At 44.5% G+C, this 12,721-nt stretch overlaps 2 protein-coding genes across 7 annotated transcripts; one reads left to right on the top strand and one right to left on the bottom strand.

The window, feature by feature from the left end:
• Window positions 1-1,111: 1,111 nt before the first annotated feature.
• Window positions 1,112-11,976, bottom strand: LOC121300172 (26S proteasome non-ATPase regulatory subunit 13-like). Of its 6 annotated transcripts, none has more exons than XM_041228657.1 (14): window positions 8,195-8,256; window positions 7,182-7,307; window positions 5,572-5,650; window positions 5,447-5,481; window positions 5,182-5,237; window positions 4,922-4,965; window positions 4,678-4,764; window positions 4,311-4,482; window positions 3,219-3,298; window positions 2,632-2,757; window positions 2,297-2,359; window positions 2,093-2,173; window positions 1,846-1,962; window positions 1,112-1,358 (listed from the first exon to the last, which is right to left on the bottom strand). In XM_041228657.1, the coding sequence occupies exons 2-14, from the start codon at window positions 7,283-7,285 to the stop codon at window positions 1,263-1,265; spliced, it is 1,140 nt and encodes a 379-aa protein (XP_041084591.1). In that variant the 5' UTR covers window positions 7,286-7,307; window positions 8,195-8,256; the 3' UTR covers window positions 1,112-1,262. The 6 variants fall into 6 exon arrangements, with proteins under 6 accessions (XP_041084591.1, XP_041084590.1, XP_041084593.1 ...); XM_041228656.1 differs by lacking the exon at window positions 8,195-8,256 and adding an exon at window positions 7,522-7,990; XM_041228659.1 differs by lacking the exons at window positions 7,182-7,307; window positions 8,195-8,256 and adding an exon at window positions 11,893-11,976.
• On the top strand, window positions 8,285-11,300 carry LOC121300173 (transmembrane protein 263-like). Its single transcript, XM_041228660.1, has 3 exons — window positions 8,285-8,591; window positions 9,963-10,041; window positions 10,171-11,300. The coding sequence occupies exons 1-3, from the start codon at window positions 8,583-8,585 to the stop codon at window positions 10,455-10,457; spliced, it is 375 nt and encodes a 124-aa protein (XP_041084594.1). The 5' UTR covers window positions 8,285-8,582; the 3' UTR covers window positions 10,458-11,300.
• Window positions 11,977-12,721: the final 745 nt, after the last annotated feature.

Here is a 12,721-nt window from a genome sequence, read left to right as displayed (position 1 = left end):
AGATTTAAGGTTGCTTAGTAATTAATTAATTAATAAATCAATTAAAAATAACAAATGTGTCATCAAAATACAGTAAAACCACAGAGACACACAATAAGATCTATTGAAAATAATCATATATATATATATATATATATATATATATATATATATATATATATAGTGATTAAATATGCTGATGTTGGTGTTTAGTGTTTATATATGTTCCTTGCAAAAGCAACCACTAAAATAAAAAAAAGACCAACATATTCAACATTTTTGTTGTAAATATATACAAATTAAATTAAAACAAGTGTCTGTTTTTATTTATTATGCCCTTCTTAAACAAATCAGATATGTAACAAGTGGTGAATTCTGTGAATATTTCAAAATATTGGTTTGTTCACGCTTGTTGAAAAACTGATACCCCTGTCCCCATAACGGGCATAGATTTGACCTATATATCAAGAACCGTTAATCCTTCTTGTGTGTATTTACCTGACAGGATTATAAGAGCATTACCCACGTTCCAGGCAGGTAATGAATATTATACTGTAGTTAGAAGCACAGTCTCTCTTTTTTTGTCAACTGTTCTGTGCAGATTTGTTATTTTTTTTAGCTCAGCTTCCCTTGGATTCTTAACAGTATGTTGTAACAATTCCCTTCGAGTCACACGGTACAAATTCCATGGGAAGACACTTTGATACGTCCATTCTGACCAGCCGTTACCCTCTCGACAAATTATTAGATTTTCCATTCAACCTGGACTGTAAATAGGTGAGGCTGTTTTTGTTGGCAAGACCTTCCTGATAATTTTTTGTATGCAATTGTAAAAGTGCATGCAATTCATTATTATTATTAATCTTGCAAGGGTATGCATTGGGTGGCGATACGTTGTTTTAAAGTTCTTTCCCCAAAGCATTTTTGTTCCAAATATGGATTTTGAAATGAAGGGTTGATTCTCCCTTCCTACCTATAGCTAGTGTTAAAATTAGTGCTAATCAACATCTGTGAAAATCATTAAACATGCTATATCCAAATACCTAATGTTAGCCTGTTATTACACAAGAGAAAAGATTAATGGTTTCATACCTAGATAGAAATAAACAAACTACCATCAACTCAGGGAGCACAAGGCAAGAAGAACCTTTATTTAACTGGCTCAACTAAGGGGTTCACATTTCAGTTCAGACTTCATGCAGTTTATTTTAGGATGACATTTACAAAATGAAGAAAAACAAAAACAAGCAAAATCTGGTTCGTCCTCCCCATCCTTGTACAGTCTATCCAAGGACTTCGTGAGCGTGGTTTTCCACAAGCAAGGACGTCTTCCTGATATCTTCACACCAGACCTCCAGGCGATCTTTCATTCCAGAAACCTCGACACAGAGAAAGCACAGTATCGCACGTCAGCCGTCCGATTTGGTTTCGTTTACAGATGCGCTACGACGGTCAAATCTACTTTACTCCCACTTTTCAACCCATTTTGAAATTCCTGTCACCTGACTGCAGCAACCCCCACTTAAATCAGGAGGACCTGGATAGTAATAGAGATCAACAGGCAACCTCAGTTCCTGCTGTCAAGCCAACTGTCTCTGAACCTGTTAAACGTAATTGAAGACAATAGCATTGTAATTGCATTAACTTCAAACAAGGCTGCTGTAATTGGAACTGATCCCAGAGGTCTGCAAGCTACTGTACCCTGGAGATAAGACCCAGCCTAGGAAGTGCGTTTCGGGCCGGGTTTCAGAGCAGCTAGGAGATCACTGAAGCGGGACGACCCGGCAGGACGCCAAAGGCCAGTGCAGAGCTGTGCTTGTATTCCATTTCTGAAGTTTTCTTTTGCACATGCATCTCCACCCTCACCTGCTTCAGATCCATAACTCTAGGCTGCACCCAGGTCATGTGGACTTTGCTGTCAACTTCATCAATGCTTCCTTTAACCAGACCGTTCGACAAGGCTTTCATCACAAGCAGTTCCACCTGGACAGAGACAGGAGACCCTCTGGTGACCCTCCAGCCAAATCACTAGCGGGGACCCATTTCGATGCAATAAATGGATTTAGGCAACCAACAGTTTTTCTTGTAAATCTTTTGAGTCCTTTAGTCTCACCTTATTGACGGGCAACTTGGCCCGAGAAGAGATCTCCTGGAAGGTTATCTGTCTGCGATGGGCTGGTCTAGTAAACACCATCTGCGCAACAAAAATTATACAAAACTGGACAACTGTTTAGGACAGTGTTAAACATCTGCTTCAAAAACTAGGGCACTAGAACAAGACACTAAAAATAACTTTAACAGAGTGGCTTCTTGTCACCTCCATGAGACACAGCAGTTGTAGCTTTTCCTTCAGTTTACTCTCATTCGCAGCTAGGTCAGTCTGCCGGGGGGGGGGATAGAAAACAAAACATATTAAGCTGTCCTGCTACTGCTTTTGCTGCTGCTACTGCTGCCATCGTTTGAGGATTTGCTATTACTTCTTTGAAATAACAGGATACAGAAAAAAAAACACATTTAGAAATTCTACAGGGAAAGGCTTGCTGCCGAAGGTCAATTTCACGACACACCGGATCCTCTTTTTAAAATGTAAAGCAGACAAAGACTTGGTGCGGGTTTCCTTGGTACCGACTGCACTAGCAGAAACGAGCTCACCTGGGTGTCCCAGCAGCCCTTGAGAATGTAGAAAGCCTCCACGTCGCCTCTGTTGAAAGCGTACAAGGTGTCGATAAGCCAGCGGTTATCAGTGCTTCGCAGAGACTCCAGGATGGGGTGCATCAGCTTAAACAGAAACGAACAGCTCACCTTGCTGCCACGCACCCCTGGGGGTCATGTACAAACGCAACTGTGCGATTCGGACTTCAAACGCTATCGGAACCGGACCTTTGCACACCTGCGGAATTGCAATTCTACCAGATACAGAAATTGATCGATTCCAGTTCAATTACGCATCATTGTATTTTCAGCCTCTTTTGGTGACCTCATTGGTTTGAAAAAAAAATGGTACAGTATGTATCTATATTTGTACCACAGACTCTTTAGAATGAAGAGTAAACGTGTCAGTGTGTGCAGCTTGTTATTGTTCAGTATAACTGTAATCATAACTGGCCCCTGGTCTGCTGCCATGCAACGATACAAACTGAAGTGGCAAGTGCTTACGAAACATTGCTCCGTTTACAGTTTTACACTGGAATTGTAGAGCAGTGCTTTTTAAAAACATCATGATCACCAACTAGTCTTACCAATTCCCCAAAATTGTAAATCCCTTCACCCAGCAGGGCAGCCAAGCCAAGGGTGAAGGCCTTCTGCTGCTGAGCAGCCACTGGAAACAATAAAAAATAAAGATAGGAAACGCCTTGAAGTTCAACGGAAACCACTGAAGCAGGTGGTTCCAATAATCTTAGAAAATAAACTGTGGTGAATTTAAGATAACAAAGCCACCAGTGCATGAGCTATTGGTATTACTGTGGCAGAAATGTGAAATACTGGTTTATGTGATATGTATAAATACTTGATATTTGACACCCACATGAAAACTTAAGCTGAATGTTTTCCCTTTCAGGCTGTTTTACTTGTGTAGTGTTCACTGCTGCCACTCAAAGACAGTGGTAAACTGTGTTACTGCAATCTGAAAAAAGTTCAGAGCTGAAGTACCAAGTTTATCCACTATACACTGGTGGCAGCATAGAGCAAGGATCACAGCTAGCAATATGCAGCCAGCTTACAAACTGAGAACCTGTTCATAGCAACAGCTTGAAAACGATCAAAGATTTTACAAACATAGCTCTAAAGACAAAAGTGCAAGACAGCAGTGTATTCACATCTCATATTTCCAGGCACTTAACACAGGAACATATCAAACAGATAAAAATAAACTCATGTAGTTGAATTGCTGGGACTGAAATAAGTACACATAGCACTCCTAGTGGCCAGAATGAGCAAGTGCTGTATGCTGAATATTTGAGATAGACAGACTCCACACATACTGTACAAGAACACAGCATTGCAAATTGACTATTTTAAGGCACAATATGAGAAACAAAAGCCACCGAGTGTGCAGCTCCGTACTAATTGATTTCTAGAACTGAAGGTCAACAAATAATTTATACACAAACCTCCACTCTTCAACCTAAACAAAACAATGCAGGTCTGCCAATGATGTGGTTTGCTCCTCTGCTAGTCCGGTGAAGGAGTGCAGACCCCAGTGCACGGTGCCTAGGGCTTGTACTGGGTTCAACCAACGTGAAAGGCAATAAGATAATGCAGGGCAATGTTAAAGCTGGGAGAGGGGTTCAGCAATCCCACTCTTACTGCACCTTCACCAAACTCCTCACCAGAAAGCTCGGCCAGTTCAACGCAGCCCAGATAGCGCAATGCTTCCCTGTAGTATGAAGCATGCTCCCCCATGACCTGATAGTAACTGCTGGACGTGTGGTAGAAGCGACTGTGAAGAGATGTCACCCCCTGCAGCTTGTCCAGCATCACCCGCACTTCATCCAGGGTTTGCTTGAAGGAAACACACACAACAGGAAGAATGCTGTGCAAATCAAGGTGCCAGCACACCTTTTAAACAGGTGAAAATCAGAGGCATCTCCGGATACGTACAGGCATGGCACGCCTCGCAATCGACACAGAGCTCATGCACAGCACCCATCTTACACAGCAGTGCTTTCTGAAATACCCTCCCCTTGCAGCACCTACTTTAGCTGCTGGATGATCACCAGTTTTCAGATTGATTGCAGCAATAGCAGTTCTGCAGAGAATTTCAGCTTCGTCGCTGCTTTTAACCTAAGCATTGAAATGCACGACAACAGAAGCGAACTGGATTAAACTTTTTTTTTTTTTTTTTTTAAATATTAAAATTGATTGTTATTTCTTTAGTCTCCACAAGGGGAGCTTTTTTCTCTTTCTATAAAAAAAATAAAATTCAACAGCCAACGTTTACCTTCTCCTTGGTTTTCTCCAGCAGCTTCAGAGAACTTTCAGGATCTATTGTAAGAATTAAAAGGGACAAAAACACCAGAGATACGATACAACCCGGCCACTTTATTAGGGACCCCGCCCCGTAAAGCACGCTGCGTCACATTAAAGGGTTATTTTGTGTAATTAGAATACATTATTAAAAAGACAAAGATACAGTATTTAAATAAAACACTACGGGTTACAAAAAGGTTTTCTTAAGCATTAATTTGCTTGTGAACTTACCGCTATACTGCCGGACAGCCAGTAAAATCATTTCAACCAGAGACAGTGGGTTGATTCTAAACGAAACAGACCAATTAAAATGCAAACCAGCAACAGGACCTCTCTCAGATCCGCTGCATTGCTTCCATTGCGCCCTCAGAGTCAGACGAGCGTGTCAGGATTACAGGGGTGCAGCATTGAAAACACATTGAACAAGACACAAAAGTAAATGTTTTGCACTTTTAAAAAAAAATGCTAAGAAAAGAAATACTAGTTCAACTCTTACCTGTGTTCAAAGTCGCTGATGAAATTTTCATACAACTAAAACACAGCGGAAATAAAAGCAGCAGTCAGGGGAAGAAAAATCAAACACTTTCAATAAATAAATACAAATACGGCCTATTTCCATACCTTGATAATCCTGTCTCCAGTGGCAAAAGCTGGACTCTGAACTAAATCTAGCAATTCCACAGTCAGCTGATGCCACAGCCTGTGAAGGAAAACCAGATTTATTTTGCATTAATATACACACAGGTGTGACTGGAACCAGGCTTCTAGTAGCTTCTTATTACCAGTACAGACTCTACTGCCAGTAAGAAACCCCAACAACACTGCTGCAGAGTAGTTATTTTAAATCAGCCTTCAGTTTCAGAAAGGAGCATGGGTTTGCATAATAAACATTTCGTTCAGCTCAATCTGATGCCTAGTGCTGGTATAAACCCGGTTTTTGCCAGGTACCCCAGTGCAGCGGGCAATCTTATTGCCCTCTGCTGCCCGTTCAGAGTTACCTCTTGTTGTACACGGTCTCCATGCTGCCCGTTCAATCAGCGTTACCTCTTGCTGTGCACGGTCTCCATGCTGCCCGTTCATTCCGAGTTACCTCTTGTTGTGCACGGTCTCCATGCTGCCCGTTCATTCCGAGTTACCTCTTGCTGTGCACGGTCTCCATGCTGCCCGTTCATTCAGAGTTACCTCTTGCTGTGCACGGTCTCCATGCTGCCCGTTCATTCAGAGTTACCTCTTGCTGTGCACGGTCTCCATGCTGCCCGTTCATTCAGAGTTACCTCTTGCTGTGCACGGTCTCCATGCTGCCCGTTCATTCAGAGTTACCTCTTGCTGTGCACGGTCTCCATGCTGCCCGTTCATTCAGAGTTACCTCTTGCTGTGCACGGTCTCCATGCTGCCCGTTCATTCAGAGTTACCTCTTGCTGTGCACGGTCTCCATGCTGCCCGTTCATTCAGAGTTACCTCTTGCTGTGCACGGTCTCCATGCTGCCCGTTCATTCAGAGTTACCTCTTGCTGTGCACGGTCTCCATGCTGCCCGTTCATTCAGAGTTACCTCTTGCTGTGCACGGTCTCCATGCTGCCCGTTCATTCAGAGTTACCTCTTGCTGTGCACGGTCTCCATGCTGCCCGTTCATTCAGAGTTACCTCTTGCTGTGTGCACGGTCTCCATGCATTCAGAGTTACCTCTTGTTGTGCACGGTCTCCATGCTGCCCGTTCATTCAGAGTTACCTCTTGTTGTGCACGGTCTCCATGCTGCCCGTTCATTCAGTTACCTCTTGTTGTGCACGGTCTCCATGCTGCCCGTTCATTCAGAGTTACCTCTTGTTGTGCACGGTCTCCATGCTGCCCGTTCATTCAGAGTTACCTCTTGTTGTGCACGGTCTCCATGCTGCCCGTTCATTCAGAGTTACCTCTTGCTGTGCACGGTCTCCATGCTGCCCGTTCATTCAGAGTTACCTCTTGCTGTGCACGGTCTCCATGCTGCCCGTTCATTCAGAGTTACCTCTTGCTGTGCACGGTCTCCATGCTGCCCGTTCATTCAGAGTTACCTCTTGTTGTGCACGGTCTCCATGCTGCCCGTTCATTCAGAGTTACCTCTTGCTGTGCACGGTCTCCATGCTGCCCGTTCATTCAGAGTTACCTCTTGCTGTGCACGGTCTCCATGCTGCCCGTTCATTCAGAGTTACCTCTTGCTGTGCACGGTCTCCATGCTGCCCGTTCATTCAGAGTTACCTCTTGTTGTACATGGTCTCCATGCGGCCCCACCGCTCCCCTTCAGCGCTGCCGTACCGCTCTTGCTGCTGTCTCAGGTAACCAACGACGTCATTGCATGACATGACGAAACTCGATTGACGATGGCTGGAATAAACCAACAATATTTCACTGTGATGCAGGGAAAGTTCAGCTGGAATTACATGCATGCAATTCGTGTTCAACGTGAACTAACAGACTGTATTCGGAAAATTAAACCCGTGTACGGACAGAAGGGCCAGTAATTAAACGCGGTAAATTATCGCAACCAATGAGAATACGACAACACGAGAAAATCTCTGGTGAAGATCGCTGTTGTTACCTGTCTGAAACCGCTTGGTTTTAAACACACCTGCACGGCACCATTTCCAAATTAGTTCGCGCCTGATTCGCGCTCCCTTACCAACGGCCACGCCCGCCGTGCCGACGTCAACGCTGCGTGCGCGCCCCCAACAGCGACTCCCTGCACCTGCTCAGCCATGATGTTGTACGGCAAAGGGTGGCCAAAGTTGGCCCGTCCACCCCTGGTCTTTGTTCGAACCCCCCAGTACTAAATCGTTTAACTGACCCGCCACACAGACCCCGAGGTAGTTAATGATCTCATTTGACCTGCTAAACCTGGAGCGGAATAATCCCGCAGCCCCCTCGGCGACCGTGATCCGACACCACGGTTGTACGGCAAGATGACGCGTGAACGCGGTAAACACGACACAGGCAGAATAACGACTTTTTAATTTTTACAATTTCACTAAGAGGCAGAAATAATAATAATAAATGAATAACCGCTTTAACTTAATGTTCGAATATAATCATATTACACACAAAAAAAAAATAACGTGCATGCAACTAATTCGCGTTTTAAGAAATAATGTACTTCTTGGATTATTAGTGCCAGCTACTATAATAATAATAATGCAATGCTTTAATGTGATGTGTGTCCAGGTAAATGGGCTTGTACTGGGGAACTGACCCCCCACTCCCCACTCTTTTAATACCAGTCAAGCCCCGCGTTGCTCGGCTGCCTGTTGCTGCAGGCGAAGCGTTCAGGCGACGTCAGTTCCGGAGAGAGTCCTCTCGGCGCCACGTTGACAGAAGAAGACGCGAGTGCTGCAAACTTCACCGACACAGGGTTTGCAGAGTGAAACTTCAGCACCGAGACCCCAGCCTGCTCTCTGCACAAAGCGGGGGTTTGTGCAAACCACCCCGTTCATGCCGTGCACGAGTTTTGGGCTCTAGCTTGTGCGGCTGCACCTGTACAGATTCATTTCTGCATACCTGTGCGGAGGCGCACACCTGGGACAGCTGCTGCAGAGACGCGTGTCTCTCGGGTGGTGTTTGGTACTAGTCTGGATACGGGGGAGCAGAGCATTACAGTAACAAGCCATGGTCAAGGTAAGCGGTTACAAATATGACGTGCTTGCAGCTTTTTTTACTTTCCTTGTTTAGTTGTCAGCAGATTGATTGATTGATTGATTGATTAATAACCAGGCTTGTTTAACACAGGCACGGGAAAGACTAATTACGGTAAATTCAGTGTACACGTAGCGGCCGCGGCTGTTTGCCTCGGTGTTTTAAATTTATGGTTTTGTTTTTTTTTCCAGCGAACATATAACTCTTGTATAAATATACCGTGTTGCTTACTTAACTGCAAATAAGTGAAAGCACATGTAAATATGCGACAATTGTTTAATTTTAAAATGGTGTTATATTTTAAATAATACACGCTGAAATGCTGGTTGTTAACCACGTAGTTCTATCTAATGGCACCGTTGTATTCAGTAAATAAACACTGGCAGGTCTTAGCAAGGCGTTTCTAGTGTAAGTGTGCATTATTAGCGGTGGCCCGCCTCGCTGGTTTAAAGAGCGCAGCCAGTTTTGCAATGCGTGTGCCTGTAATCCGATCACTTGGTGATGTGGTGATGGCTTCACTTCAAGTCTCAAAGTTCCCCGAGTTTCTAAACTGGTTTAGCCTCTCGGTTGCTTCGCGTACAGTAAAGGATTATATTGGCGGACCCGTTTCATTTTAAGCAGACTTGGCTTTATCAAACTGCACGGAAAGAATAACAAACAGAAATCCGCTAAGAAAATGCCCCCCCCCTTCCTTCTTAAATAATTTATGCCAAGGCTAGCAGAAGTGACCGATTCCTTGAGGAATCAGTCGAGCACGAAGGTTTCGTCTATAGCTCCGTTTTATGTATTTTGATGTTTTTATGTATTTTCATTCAAGAAAAACCGTCGGCTCTTTCAATTCAGTTTTGCAATTGAAAATTGTGCCGAGTGACTCTGTTAAAGGTTTAACTGGACTCGAAATGGATCGGTTGCGGTGAAACGCACCATTTAACAGTTCCTCTGGGGCGCTTCAATATTTAACCAGGCGTGCCCTTCAGATGCGCCTCTCCGTTGTGAGGTGCCCTAGCAACAGAGAAGGCTGCATGAGGGGCATGACTACAGTTCTGTTAACAAAGGACCACAGTGGCAATTAGATCGAGTGGAAGAGCACAAGATAGCAACCTTCCACAGCGGGTACACACACACACACATGCACATGCACATGATTCCAGTTTGCTTGTTATTTCATGGATGGATCCCTCCCCCAAGGCTTGACTTGAGCTCTTTCCAGTAACTTGTTCATTTACTTCTGTGACTAGAACCAGATTTGTGACCTAGATTGTAGGAGTGCTGCTTTTCCACGCCCCCTGTACCGAGCACGGTCTGCACACTGGCCCTTTGTTCAGAATTTGCGCGTTCTGTTTAATTTCGCAGGTTGTCGGCTCAGATCTGCAGCGGAGGAACAGCTGTGAGGAGAATCTCCCTGGATACTCTGTAAAAGAACCTGCTGATGGTAAGGGCTCGGTTACAGTGCACACGTTGCATTGTAAGGCATGCATGTCAGCAGCTAGGCTCCCCTCCCTCTTCTTGTGTCTTCATACCTCATCCTCGTGGGGTAAGCCGTGTGTGTCTTTCTGTGCAGGCGACGGCAAGGAGCACCCCGTGACGGAGCCCGGAATGATCTGGAAGGTGACCGGCGGCCTCTTCAGCGCCACCAAGGGGGTGGTGGGAGCAACTGTTGGGGGCGTGGCCTGGCTGGGGGGGAAGGGCTTCGAGATGACCAAGTCAGCTGTGACTGCAGTGCCCTCTGTGGGCGTCGGCCTGGTGAGAGGGGGCGCGTCTGCTGTGGCTGGGGGCATGACCACCGTAGGATCAACGGTCGCCAGCAAAGTGCCATTCAGAGCGAAGCGCAAAGACAAGTCAGAGTGAGGAGCTCCCCGAGATATAGCCTGAACAAATAAGCCAGCGAAAGAAAAACTGAAATAAATACTTCCTCCGTCTGGATCAGTATACAATTATTTTATATACAGTGTTAAGTCTTTATTTATAAAGATGTATGATTACACAATTATTACGAGTTAGTGAACTTTTGGAGGTTATTGTGTGTTTTTTTTGTTTGTTTTGTGAACACACTTGCATGATCATAGTGGTTCACAGTGTGAGACGTTTGTGCAAAAGGTCTTTTAAGATTTCCAGCCTGGCAGATCTGTCAGGAATCCTTGTGGTCCACTGAACACGATGACCCAGGTTTCTATGCACACCAGACTCTAACCCTGGTTGACACGGCCTTTCCAGCACCTCAACTTATATAAGAACAAGATTCATTTAAAGAACCAGCGCCTGGAAGATGAGAATTTATGCTTATGTTGTGTATTTTTTGCAGAAATGAACTTTTGCACGTTTTTCCTGCATTGTTCTTAAGGCAGGAGCCATCTTTAAACTACGCTCTCTCATATTCATCAAACCTGATTGTGCGCAACCCTGAACTTGTCTAGAGATGTGACCCTCACAGGAAAGGGGAAACAACTTCCACAGTAAAGATGTTTAAACTCCTGGCTTGCGCACCCTTGTCCTTTATAAAGTAATTGAGAGATGGCAGTGAGGTGTTTTGTAGATTATATTTAAACTTGAAAGTCAATGCAAGTTGAAATGTAGGGGTAGCCAGCTCTAGCCATGGTGTCTCTTATTGAGTCCAGAATCGCGTTTCTGTAGCAGCAGCATCAAATATATTTTCTGTAAGCTGTATTCAGTAATAAACATTTCTTGGTTGAAGACTCGTGTGTTTGTGGAACGTTCTAGAAGGGGTGGAATGAAAGGGTTAGACAGGTGCAGTGTGGCTGATGCAATTCACACAGCTTCCCTAGGGCTACTCTAGAGGCTTGGCAGACAGATTCATAGGTTCAGTTAAACCAGAACAAAGCTGCAGTGGACAGGAGTGGTAACTTTACTATGCTTCATCCACACACACACAGCAGCTGGCCCAGGTAATATATTAATATAACACAAATATATATATTGTGTGTTTTGACCGTCCTGCATGTTGAACAGTACAACAACCACCCTTCCTTTTTTTACTGCCCCCTTGAGAATGTTAATAAGCTGAATGGGACCCAGTGCCTTGTAGCTCTCCAGTGGAGCAGGACTGCATTCAAATTCACTGCTGTGTTCAGTATAGCTGTAGAGGGCTGCAATTCAAACAGTGAGCCACAGTCCTGCAGGACAAGCTCTGAAGCTCTAATTGTGTTTTTCCACCCAAAACTGACACGGCAAACAGGAAATGACAGCCAGGTTTTCACTGCACAACGCTCTGATTACAAACACTCTGCACAGCTGCACATATTATAAAGAGGAGCAGCGCACTTACCTAGAACGATGCTGTACTTCCCCAGCTCCCGGCAGGAGTCTCATCTACAAGGTCTGTTCAGCAGAAAAGGACTGTGGGAGCTGTAGTTTGCTGGAAAGCTGGAAGGACTACAGTTCCCAACATGCTGTTAGTTTGCAGAGCTCTTTTGGCACTGCACTCACAGTGTTGCTCCCTATCTGCTCAACTTACTGGATGCGCTCCTGCATGCCGGGGCTGCAGCGCTTCCTTCCTGCAGTGAGAGGTGTTGAGCAAGGATGCCAGGACACTTACTCAAACCCTGCTTGTTAAACACTGTAGCATCTTAGCTTGTGGCTTGAGATGCATGGGGTCTCATCACTGCTGCAATTCAGAGAAGTTAAAGAACCCAACCCTTACTGCTAGTCTAGTAGCTATGGTAACCACACAGGAACTTTGTAACAAAAGCTTCCTGTGAGGAGCCGTTTTCAGCTTGTCCATGCTTTGTCTTTATGGTGCAATGTGTTTGACAGTTCTTGCAGGTTATTGCATTCTCTCTCTCTATATATATGATATTAATGTTCTCCCATCTCTATTCAGCTGTAGCCTGTAGATAAAGGGCTATTGTGTTCATATCATTACTATATGATCTGATTACATGATGAGAAGCCATCAGAACTCCTGTGACATGAAAACAGTGTGAAGCACACTCAGGACTGTTTAGCACTGCAGTGTTTCATTCATTATTTTAATTACAAAGTCACTTTCACAGTATTTTGTTATCTGAAATGTAATCAGAAACACTGGACAGCACTGTGTATTTTAGTTTTTACATTACAGCCCTTTGTAAAATGCACTGCAGTATTTTGGACAT

Source organism: Polyodon spathula, chromosome 25 (assembly GCF_017654505.1).
Source record: "Polyodon spathula isolate WHYD16114869_AA chromosome 25, ASM1765450v1, whole genome shotgun sequence".
Lineage (NCBI taxonomy): Eukaryota > Metazoa > Chordata > Actinopteri > Acipenseriformes > Polyodontidae > Polyodon > Polyodon spathula.
Note: the sequence above shows the minus strand (reverse complement) of the source record. Positions and strands in the feature narration are given on the sequence as shown.